Source organism: Mobula hypostoma, chromosome 6 (genome assembly GCF_963921235.1).
Source record: "Mobula hypostoma chromosome 6, sMobHyp1.1, whole genome shotgun sequence".
Lineage (NCBI taxonomy): Eukaryota > Metazoa > Chordata > Chondrichthyes > Myliobatiformes > Myliobatidae > Mobula > Mobula hypostoma.
Window position 1 is genome coordinate 10012238 of NC_086102.1, and position 12388 is coordinate 10024625.

The 12388-nt window shown below is 44.1% G+C and overlaps 1 protein-coding gene across 2 annotated transcripts in view; it reads right to left on the bottom strand.

The window, feature by feature from the left end:
* Positions 1-12388, bottom strand: part of tmprss15 (transmembrane serine protease 15) — a 101822-nt gene that overhangs the window by 61202 nt on the left and 28232 nt on the right. For both annotated transcript variants that reach the window (XM_063050272.1, XM_063050273.1), the window contains exons 7-8: positions 6606-6712; positions 372-512 (exon numbers count right to left, since the gene is read on the bottom strand). In XM_063050272.1, coding sequence (XP_062906342.1) covers positions 372-512; positions 6606-6712 — 248 coding nt within the window. The remainder of the gene's footprint in view (positions 1-371; positions 513-6605; positions 6713-12388) is intronic.

The window sequence follows — 12388 nt, forward strand, 5'->3', positions numbered from 1 at the left end:
ACACAGAACTCCCCTCCCGGCAGAAGATACCTGCTGTCCCACAGCAGCCAGTAAACCCACTCCCCATCCTTCCTGCCAATAATTTGTATATGCATGGTTGTCCTTAAATTGGGTGTTTGTAATTCAGGGAGGGCCAGAATTGGAGATAATTCATCATGGCATCAAGCACTTAGGCTCAATTCTGACCCCTGTTGCTATCCGTGTGAACTTCCCACAGTCTCATTACGATTTTATTTTATTTAGAGATACAGGCCCTCCCAGTCCAATGGGGTTGCACCATCCATTTACTCCCACATGATCGAATAACCTACATCTTTGAGATGTGAGAGAAACACATCAAAACCCTCCCTTTCACTGATCGTGATACTTACTGCTGACTTCAGTGATGTTGAACACGGTGAAGGTTGCATTGAAACCAAAATCACGGGAGGAGGAATCATCCGAAGAGAACACCGCTGTTGCCTGATGGGAAAAAATCCTTACTGATCCAGGATTGGTACCTGAGAGTGAGGCTGAGAGAAGCACATCAGAGTTAGGATTGAGTGATGTAATCCAGAAACACCAGATCAAAACCCAAATCTTGACCTCATTGAAACTTATGGAATGTTGAAAGACCTCGATAGAGAGGATGTGGAGAGGATGTTTCCTATAGCGGAGGAGTCTAAGACCAGAGGACACACTTTCAGAATAGGGGGCGTCCTTTTAGAACAGGGATGAGGAAGAATTATTTTAGCCAGAGAGTGGTGAATCGGTGGAATTTGTTGCCACAGGCAGCTGTGGAGGCCAAGTCTTTGGGTATCTTTATGGCAGAGTAGATTCTTGATTAGTCAGGCCACAAAGGGATATATGGAGAAAGCAGGAGACTGGAGCTGAGAGGGAAAATGGATCAGCCATGATGAAATGGTGGAGCAGACTAGATGAGCCAAAAGGCCTAATTCTGCTCCTAAATCTTTGGGTCTTATGGTCTTTCTAATATTCTTTCCCCTGTGTTGTACCTTTCCTCATTCTCACCCTACCTAAAAAGAAAAATGGAGGGCAATGTGGAAGGGAAAGGTTAGATTGATGTTAGGGTAGATTAAAGGTCGGTGCAACATCACACGCTAATGGACTTGTTCTGTGCTGTATGTGCTCTATCTTCTAAGATCTGAACCCTGTGTCTCTGTACTTCTTTCTGCAGCTGGATTCTTCATTTAATCATCTGGAAACCACAGTTATAAGGGTTGTTGATAACATCTCGTTGACAATCAACACAAGTGCACCTCAAAGGTGCGTGCTTAGCTCTCTCTGTACGCAGGAGATGTGGCTAGGAACAGGTCAAATGTCATCTATAAATTCATCAATGACAACACAGTTGTTGGTAGAATCTCAGTCGGTGACGAGGAGGTGTACAGGCCCGATATGAACAATGTTATTCTGTTCTGCATTCTATATTCTATGTTTTATATACTTTCCTCTCATGACCTCGTGGGATTTGCCTTTATCCTTTGGCAAGAAAGGAGGAGGTGAGATTTAACTGAGCTAGAGTTAGTAGGGTGAGGAAGCATCGATACGTAAAGAATGTTTAGGTTGCCATGCAGAGATGCCTTTTAACCATCACAGCTCATTCACGTCTTACTAGACAGGTGTTCCATAATGCAAATACATGGGCAACAAGGGAGGCCATTCTGCCCTTCAATGTTCTTACCAACGAAATAAGAAATAAGAGGAGATGGTGATAAGTTTATTAAACAAACCCCGCAAATAACCAATTTCATGCTTGATCTAATCACCATTTTCCAACCGGGTTCCAATAACCCTTGACTTCTCCCATAGACCGAAAATCTCATTCAATTGCATTCAGTTCTGCTCGCCTCCCATTATAGGAAGAACGAGGATGCTTTGGAGAGTGTGAAGAAGAAATTTATCAGGATGTTGCATGGATTAGAGGGCATGTGCTACAGGGAGAGGTTGGACAGACAAGGGTTGTTTTGTCTTGAGTATCAGAAGGAAGATCTGATAGAGGTTTCTAAGATTGTAAGAGGCATAGACAGACAACAGTCAGTATCTTTTATTCCCAGGGTCAAATTTTGATGGGCTAAATGGCCTAATTCTGTGTCTACATCTTACGGAAATTCCTATTACTAAACGGTATAATACTTGTCTAATACTTGCATAATGTTTGTTGAAATGTCTAATACAAGGTGAGAGGGGGAAAGTTCAAAGGAGAGGAGTGGTGTAAGCTCTTATTACACAGAGTGATGGAATGTGTTATCAACAGTTGAGGTGGAGGTAAACATGATAGATTTTTTTGAGGCTCTCAGACAGATCCATGTATATTCAGGGAATGGAGAGATATGGATATTGTATAGGCAGAAGGGATTAATTTACTCAGGCATTTAATTAATAGTTTAATTAGATCAACACAACATTATGGCCTGAAGGGCATATTCCTGTGATGTATTGTTCAATATTCTATGTTCTCTGTTCTCTCTCAAATATCTTCCGTTACTTATTTTCTCTGGGGTAAAGTGCTCTCAAGCTTCAAAGGCATTCAAAAAAAATCCTCTTCATCTGCATCTTAAATCTTCGATTACTCAATGCAGCCAACAGCCTCTGATCCCATATTCTCTAGACCCTTAAGCTAACAAAAGTCTTTCAATGTCAGATTTAAAATTTACAATTCATGGGTGGACTTTAACCCTTTTAGAATTCACAATGTAGACTTACAGCCACTCAATGCTCATCTATCTGAACTTAGGTGGTTGCCATCTCCGCCTAATGATGGATGCATCTACTATAAGACCATAAGACCATAAACCATTAGATATAGGAGCAGAAGTAGGCCATTCAGCCCATTGAGTCTGCTCCAACATTCAATCATGGGCTGATCTAATTCTTTCAGTCGACCCCACTCCCTTGCTTTCTCCCCATACCATTTGATGCCCTGGCTAATCAAGAACCTATCTCCCTCTGCCTTAATACACCCAATGACTTGGCCTCCACAGCTGCTCATTGCAACAAACTCCACAGATTTACCACCCTCTGACTAAAGTAATTTCTCCACATCTCTGTTCTAAATGGATACCCTTCAATCCTGCAGTCGTGCCTTCTTGTCCTAGACTCCCCTACCATGGGAAATAACTTTGCCATATCTAATCTGTTCAGGCCTTTTAACATTTAGAATGCTTCTATGAAACCACACCCCCCCCCCCACCCATTCTCCTGAACTCCAGGGAATACAGCCCAAGAGCTGCCAGACGTTCCTAATAGGGTCACCCTTTCATTCCTGGAATCATTCTAGTGAATCTTCTCTGAACCCTCTCCAATGTCAGTATATCCTTTCTAAAATAAGGAGCCCAAATCTAGACACAATAAATTTACTGTAAGTTCAGATTTATTTTCAATTCAAGTAAATTGAAAATACAGCAGTTTTTTACAGAGGGAATTTCCATTTTCTAGTAGTGTCTATCTGCAGAGATGGTTCCTAACTTTACTCTTACAATGCCTGGCACTAATGACTCTACTCTAGCCTAGGGATCTCCAACCTGGGGTCCACGGTCCCTTGGTTAATGGCAGAGGTCCATGGTGTAAAAAGGGTCAGGAACCCCTGCAGTCTAGCTTGAGTAGTCTGCTCAGCTAATGCACAGGAACGCAAGAGGCTGCAGAGAGACACAGTCTGGTTCATCACTCCCCACCGCTGACAGCACCTACAGGAGGTTCGTTCGTTATGTGCCATGTTGGATGACATAACCGATCATGGACTTTTCATGACCATGACTGTTCTTGGCAAATTTTTCTACAGAAGTGGCTTGGCATTGCCTTCTTCTACTGGAGGTGCTGCTTCAATAAGGTGACACCTATCCATCAAGGATCTCCACCGTTCAGATCATGCTCTCTCTCGCTGCTACCATTGGGCAGGAGATACAGAAGTTCCCTGCTGCCAGCTTCAGGAGCATCTACTTCATGACAACAATCAAGCTTTTGTGAACGCACAACCCACACCCTACCTCAGCATCGGAACACTGCAGACCACTGTTTTCCCTATGTTGCAAGCATTGTACCTCTACCCCACTATCCTTGCGCACGTGTTTCTACCTCACCATCCTTGTGCATGTGACTCCATCTCACCATCTTTGTATACGCAACTCTATCTTACCATCCTTGTGCGTATGACTCTACCTCACCATCGTTGTGCATATGACTCTATCTTAGAATCCTTGTGCACGTGACTCCATCTCACCATCTTTGCATATGCATCTCTACCTCACCATCCTCATACTCATGACCAGAAACTCAACTTGACTCTTCCTTCTCTCTCCCTTATCAGTCCATTCCCATCAATTTCAGAAGGCAAAATCTGGTTGTAGACGGGTCATATTCTGCATGGAGGTTGGTGACCAGTTGTGTGCCTCAGGGATCTATTCTGGGACCCCTACTGTTTGTGATTTTTATAACTGACCTGGATGAGGAAGTGGAGGGATGGGTTAGTAAATTTGCTGATGACACAAAGGTTGGAGGTGTTGTGGATAGTGTGGAGGGCTGTCAGAATTTACAATGGGACATTGATAGGATGCAAAACTGGGCTGAGATGTGGCAGATGGAGTTCAACCGAGATAACTGTGAGGTGGTTCATCTTGGTAGGTCAAATATGATGGAGGAATATAGTATTAATGGCAAGACTCTTGGCAGTGTGAAGGATCAGAGGGACCTTGCGGTCCGAGTCCATAGGACACTCAAAGCTGCTGTGCAGGTTGACTTTGTGGTTAAGAAGGCATACGGTGCATTGGCCTTCATCAACCGTGGGATTGAGTTTAAGAGCCGAGAGGTAATGTTGCAGCTATATAGGACCCTGGTCAGGACCCACCTGAAGTACTGTGCTCAATTCTGGTCGCCTCACTACTGGAAGGACGTGGAAACCATAGAAAGGGTGCAGAGGAGATTTATAAGGATGTTGCCTGGATTGGGGAGCATGCCTTATGAGAATAGGCTGAGAACTCGGCCTTTTCTCCTTGGAGTGACGGAGGCTGAGAGGTGACCTGATAGAGGTGTATAAGATAATGAGAGACATTGATCATGTGGATAGTCAGAGGCATTTTCCCAGGGCTGAAGTGGCTAGGACAGGAGGGCATAGTTTTAAGGTGCTTGGAAGTAGGTACAGAGGAGATGTCGGGGTAAGTTTTTTACGCAGAGTGGTGAGTGCGTGGAATGGGCTGACGGCGGCGGTAGTGGAGTCTTTTAAGAGACTCCTGGATGGATACAAGGAGCTTAGAAAAATAGAGGGCTGTGGGTAAGCCTTGTTAGTTGTAAAATAAGGAAATGTTGGGCACAGCTTTGTGGGCTGAATGGTCTGTATTGTGCTGTGGGTTTTCTACGTTTCTATCTTCCTATGTTTATTTACATGCTTTGATCAAATAATCTTTTCAACAAAATTGAGGGAAAATGAATATGTTGCGTTTAATCTCTGGCTGCAGGAGGACCACAATGTTGTCGTGGATTGAAGGCTTGTGCATCACAATGACCCGGTGCATGATACTGGCCGGAGTCAGGGCTTTATATGGTTTGGTTCGTGATAGGATCACCCATGCCAAATAGATCAATGCAGAGAGGCCAGACTTAGAGTGGTCCACTGGTCCTCCAGGTTTGGGGTTCAGCTCAGAGCTAACGACCCTGACTGGTAAAACAAAATTGTTACGGAAACAGCAGTGAAGAATTCTCCCACATTTGACTGTGATGGCAATCCTGAGACTTGCATGACTGACAGCCATGAAAATCAAGAGGAAACTACTGACGTGATGTAGGAAGCCCTGAACACTCGAGAGATGGAGGATCTTCATTGCTGTCCTAAACGCCAGCAGCGTTTAAATGTGTAAATGCTGCTGGTTTGATCTCTGGGTAGAAGGGGGCAGCTGGACATTTTGGAAAGGTCAGGATTACACAGTGTGGAGGCTTACCACCGGTAAATCGCAGAGAGAGGAGACAGGATAATGGAGGCCAATTTATGTGTGGGATGAGAGAAACCCCATGCAGCGATGGGCAGATATGTTGACAGTGGCCCCATTACTTTTGATTTATCTGTGGTGGGCCACATATTTAGTCTCAGTAATATAAGTCAATGGACCCAGATTGGACATTAGTCGGCCTAGTCCATTCCGGCACAGCCCTCCCCACCACTGCAATCGTCTTCAAGAGGTGCTACAAGAAGGTAGCATCTACCATCAGGAAACCCCACTACTCGAGTTATGCCCTGTCTTGATGCTATCATCAGCCAGAAAACACAGAAGTCTGAAGTCCTACATCACCAGGTTCAGGAACAGCTACTCTCCAACAACTATCAAGTTCTTGAACCAGCCTGTACAATCCTAACCTTAGTTGTCAGGTAAACATACATCTGAATTTAGGTAGATGCCATACCTGCCAACATCCGTCAGGTACAGCAGCTACCTCAGTTCCGATGGATGCACAATGAATAGCAGTAAATCTACATCACAAATTATAAAATGGTTTAAGTTCACCCCTAGATGCCTGAAATGGGAAAATATATGTTTCATTCTCTATTGTATTGATACATTCACTCCATGGAGGAGGAGAAAATATATTTACAACCCTAAAAATATTTGGGTACTTACCAATTAATTCTTTCCTTGGGCCCAATCCCTGGTATAGGTCTAGGAAATCAGTGAATTTTGTTTGAAAGTCAGTGAAGTTCACTTTTATGTAAAGGCCTGGTTCAACTCTAATCACAAGCACATATAAACATAGATAAGACTTTATTAACTGCATAGAATCAGAATCAGAATTTTCATAACTTTAACAGCCCTCTAGGTTCTGCCCCATTCCACACCTGACTAACAAATGTCAGGTCCATGGCCAGCTGTTCTCTCTCCACTGGGTCTATTTTGGTGGTTGAGGTTTGCTCATACAGATGTGTGGTCATGACCCAAGTGCAGAGGGAGAGATACAGAAGTGGATAGAACCATTCACTTAATTTTAATAAGAACAATGCAGAACAAAAGGGAAAATAAGAAATGCTGGGCCAACAGGGCCATTAACTAAAACTGGTTGAATGCCAAAGTTGGTGCAGTCATTCATTGATTCTATTATGGTTATTACTCTATTATGGATTTATTGTGTATGCCTGCAAAGAAATGGGTTGTATATGGTGATATATATGTGCCTTGATAATAAACTTACTTTGAACTGTGCAACTGTAGTGTGGACCTGTTTGGTGTTCCAGTTGAATATGTTGTCCTTCAGTAAGAAGAAATCCATGCCCTTGCTTCCACACTGGCTATGCGACTGTGCTATCGATCTCTTACCTGGTACTAGTTCTACACAGGGCTGGCTCTTTTCCTTCAGTCGTGCTGAAATGGTGGCCATGGTCTTAGGGTTTATCCATCCATCAACACCACCAGCAGGGGTGGATTTCTTTTTTTGTCAGCAAGAAGGATAGCAAGCTCGATCCCTGCATTGATTATCATCCCCTCAACAACGTTGTGGTGAAGAAACACTTACCCTCTTCCTCAGCCTGCCTCTGCATTTGTACATCTCCAGGGAGAAAACATTTTTTCCCAGGAAGATTTGTGCTATGCTTACATCCTGGTTCACATCCAAGAAGGGGACAAGTGGAAGACAGCGTTCAGCTCTCCACTCATCATTATGAGTACCTCATGATGCCATTTGATCTGGCCAACACCCCGTCCTGATCTTGAGTTTTTTGATCGCGTCAAATGGCAACAAGAATATGAAACCCCAGACCCCCAACCCCCTACCCGCGCAAAAAAAAACTTACAGATTGCATCAAGTGGCAACAAGAACATCAAACCCCAAACCCCAAACTCCATCTCTTGCACAGAAAGAAAACTTACAGATTGCACCACACGGCAACCAGAAAGAATGACGTAAACACAGAATGCAAAGAAAATCAGAACCGAAAGAGACCAAGTTGAACTGCAGATAGTTTTAACTACAGTCCACAGTCCAATCCATAAATCGCTGAGGGTTGATAACATTCTCCAACACCATCAACAGAGAGAGAGAGAGAGACACCTCTCAAACGCAGAGATTGAATAGCGAGCTCTGGTAGTTGTACGCTGGTTCTCCAAAGCTGCCAGCTTCATTGCTCTCCCCAAGCTCCCAATGGCTTATGAAACTGCCAGCCTCAAGGTTCCAGCAGTACAGATTCGCTCAGGTTATAAGTGTCTGGTTGAGAACCATAGTTTATGTCCCTTTGTTGGAAGGCCTTCTGTTCTCTTGTGGGAGCCACAGCCAGCCTCTCTTCAGATTTCCACCCCCTGTCTAACGGCTAGATTGAGAGAGTGTATCAGGAGCTGGAGAAAACCCAGCACTGCCACAATCTCAGGCACCCAGCTGGTTTGGGCAGAGATTGACCACAATAACCTCCAGTCGTCCTCCACTAGCGTGTCTCCCTTTGAATGCCAAAAGTGATTCCAGCCACCACTTTTCCCTGATTAAGGGATTGACATGGGAGTTGCTGCTGCTAAACAGTTGGCCCAGCTCTCAAAGCACAAATGGAAACAGGCCAGAGCTCCTTTTGCTCAAAAACAATGTGCCCTGCAAACTAATTGGCTCCATCAACAGGTTACGCCGCTCAAGCCAGGGGAGAAATTCTGGCTGGTGTCTAGAGATCTTCCTTTAGGAAGTTGAGAGCTGCAAGTTGATGTCACACTATGTGGGACACTTTGTAGTAGAGAAGGCTCCTACTGACAGTGCACACCATCATCGGTGAAGATTCACCCAGTGTTCCATATTTCCCAGCTCAAGCCATTGACTTCTTCCCCTTCCCCACTCCTCCCTTCATAGTGGAATGGTCTCTGGTCTATTCTATGCATTGCCTCCTGGCATCTCGCCAGGTATGGGGTACAGTCCAGTACATCATGGACTGGGAGGGGTATGGCCCTGAGGGATATTTTTGGGTTCTGGCTTGTAACCTCCAGGACAAGTCTCTCCTCTGAGACTTCTAGCGGGCACAGGTGCCTAGTGCCTCGGGAGCTCCACCCAAGGAAGGGAGCCCTGTCACGACCACAGGCTCTGCCGCGGAGTCTGGGTGTCCTTGCAGGTAGGCAGCTGAACAAGGCTGGCAATCGCGCTCATGAGATTGCACATTCCAGACAATTAGTGCTTCACAGTGGTTCTATTTATCTCCCTTCCTTACGTTTCAGTCCTGTCGAGCCTTAACCGAATCACAGTAATGGCTACACTTCCGCTTTCTTTACTCTTCATTCCGGAAAAAAGGAAGTATTTTAGATTGCTGCTGCAAAATTAAATTAGTATTAACTTACTACTTCCAAGCTGCAGTGTGAGCATTAGTTTTACTTGATGCCCTGTTGACCTAGCGTTCATTATTTTTCCTTTTGTTCTGCACAGTTCTTAATAAAATTCAGTGAACAGCTCTATCCAGTTCAGCGTCTCTTCCTCTGCACTTGGACAATCAACTCACGTCTGTCTTACTTAGACCTTATCATCAACTGCAAAACACTTTCTCAGTGACACTTCATTCTGCATCCCATTTCATTCCACCACCAACCCCCAACCCCTTTCGTACTGTCATGAAATATTTGGCTCTCGGATAAACACGTGAATGTGCAGAGAATAAAGAGATATCGATCTACAGGAAAGATGTGGAGTTATAAATTCACAGAGAAGAACAGCACAGAAGCATGCCCTTCGGCCCCTCTGGTCCTTGCTGAACCATATAAATTGCCTACTCCCATTGTCCTGCCTCGGGACCATAGCCCACCATACCCCTACCATCCATGTACCTATCCAAACTTCTCTTAAACGTTGAAATGGAACTTGCAGGCACCAGTTGAGCTGGCAGCCATTCCACACTCTAATGATCCTGTGAGTGAAGAGGGTTCCCTTCATGTTCCCTTTAAACTTTTCACCTTTCACTCTCAACCCATGCCCTCTAGTGTAGTCCCACCCAACCCTGGTGGAAAAAGCCTGCTTGCATTTATCCTATCTATACCCCTCATAATTTTGTATATCTCTATCAAATCTCCCCTCAGTCTTCTGCATTCCAAGGAATAAAGTCTTAACCTATTCCATCTTTCTTTATAACTCAGGCCCTCGAGTCCTGGCAACATCCTTGTAAATTTTCTCTGTACTCCTTCAACCTTATTTACATACTTCCTGCGGTTAGGTGATCAAAACTACACACAATACACCAAATTAGGCCGCACCAATGTCTTGTACAACTTCAACATAACATATGACCATTCAGACCATAAGATAAAGGAACAAAATTAAGCCATTTGGCCCATCGAGTCTGCTCCATTTTTTCATCATGGTTGACATATTTTTCTTCCTCTCGATGCTTTCTCCCCATATCCCTTCATGTCTGACCAATCAAGAATCTATCAACCTCTCCCATAAATGTACGTAAAGACTCGGGTTCCTCTGCTGTCTGTGGCAACGAATTACACAGATTCACCACTCTCTGACTAAAGAACTTCCTCCTCATCTCCGTTCTAAAATTACCCCCGGATAATCTGAGGCTGTGTCCTCTGGTCCCAGACTCTCCCACCATAGGATACATCCTCTCCACATTCACCTTATCAAGGCCTTTCAACATTTGATTCCTTTCGATTAGGTCACCCCTCATTGTTCTGAATTCCAGTGAGTACAGGCCCAGAGCCATCAATCGTTCTGCATATGAGAAGTGGTTCAATCCTGGAATTGTTTTTGTGAGCCTTCTTTGAACCCTCTCCAATGCCAGCACATCCTTCCTAAGATAAGGGGCCCAAAACTGCTCCCAATACTCCAAATGAGGCCTCACCAGGGCTTTGTAAAGCCCCATCCTTGCTTTTATATTTTAGTCCTCTTGAAATAAATGGCAACATCGCATTTTCTTTCCTCACTACCAATTCAACCTGCAAATTAACCTTTAAGGAATCCTACAAAAGGACTTCCAACTCACTTTGCACCTCATTTTTTTAATTTTCTTTCAATTTAGAAAATATTCTACCCTTTTATTTTCTTCTACTAAAGTGCATGACCATAAACTTCCCAACACTGTATTTCATCTGCGACCTTTTTGCCCGTTCTTCTAACCTGTCTAAGACTTTCTGTAGCCTCTCTTCTTCCTCAAAAATAACTGCCCTCCTACCTATCTTTGTAGTCATCAATTCCGTCATCCAAGTTATTAACATAAAATGTAAAAAGAAATGGTCCCAACACAGTCCCCTGTGGAACTCAACTTGTCACTGGCAGCCAGCCAGAAAGGGCTCACTTTATTCTCACTCTTTGCCTCCTGCCAGTCAGCCACACGATCACAAGACAAAGGAGCAGAAGTAGGCCATTCGGCCCATCATGTCTGCTCCGCCATTCCACCATGAGCTAAACTATTCTCCCATCTAGTTCCATTTTCCAGCTTTTTCCCCATATTCCTTGATACCCTGACTAATTAGATACCTATCAATCTCCTCCTTAAACACCCTCAATGATCGGGCCTCCACAACTGTATGTGGCAACGAATTCCATAAATCCACAACCCTCTGGCTAAAAAAATTTCTCCTCATCTCTGTTTTAAACGGGTACCCTCTAATTCTAAGACTGTGGACTTTTGTCCTGGACTCACCCACCAAGGGAAACAACCTTTCCACATCTACTCTGTCCAACCCTTCCAACATTCGAAATGTTTCTATGAGATCCCCTCTCATTCTTCTATATGCTAATGAATACAGTAAAGAACCAACAAACACTCCTCATACGTTAGCCCCTGCATTCCAGGAATCATCCTCGTAAATCTTCTCTGAGCTCTCTCCAACATCAGTCCTAAGATACAGGGCCCAAAACTGCACACAGTATTCCAAATGAGGTCTCACTAATGCCCCATAGAGCTTCATCAACAGCTCCTTACTCTTATACACTATTCCTCTTGAAATGAATGTCAATATAGCATTTGCTTTCCTTACTGCCGATCTAACCTAGTGGTTAATCTTTAGGGTATCCTGCACGAGGAACCCCCAATGCCCTTTGCACTTACGGTTTTTGAATTTTCTCCCCAGCTAAATAATAATCTGCCTGATTATTTCTTCTTCCAAAATGTACAACTGTACATTTCTCAACATTGTATCTCATCTGCCATTTCTTTGCCCACTCTCCTGAACTGACCAAGTCTCTCTGCAACCTTTCCGTTTCTTCAACACTTCCTGCCCCTCCCTCCACCTATCTTGGTGTCATCCGCAAACTTAGCCACAAAACCATTTAATCCATAATCTAAATCATCGATATTGTAAAAAGAAGCAGCCCCAACACCGACCCCTGCGGAATACCACTAGTAATCGGCAACCAATCAGAATAGGATCCCTTTATTCCCACCCTTTGCTTTCTGCCTATCAGCCAATGCTCCACCCATTCCAATATCTTTCCTGTAATTCCATGGGCT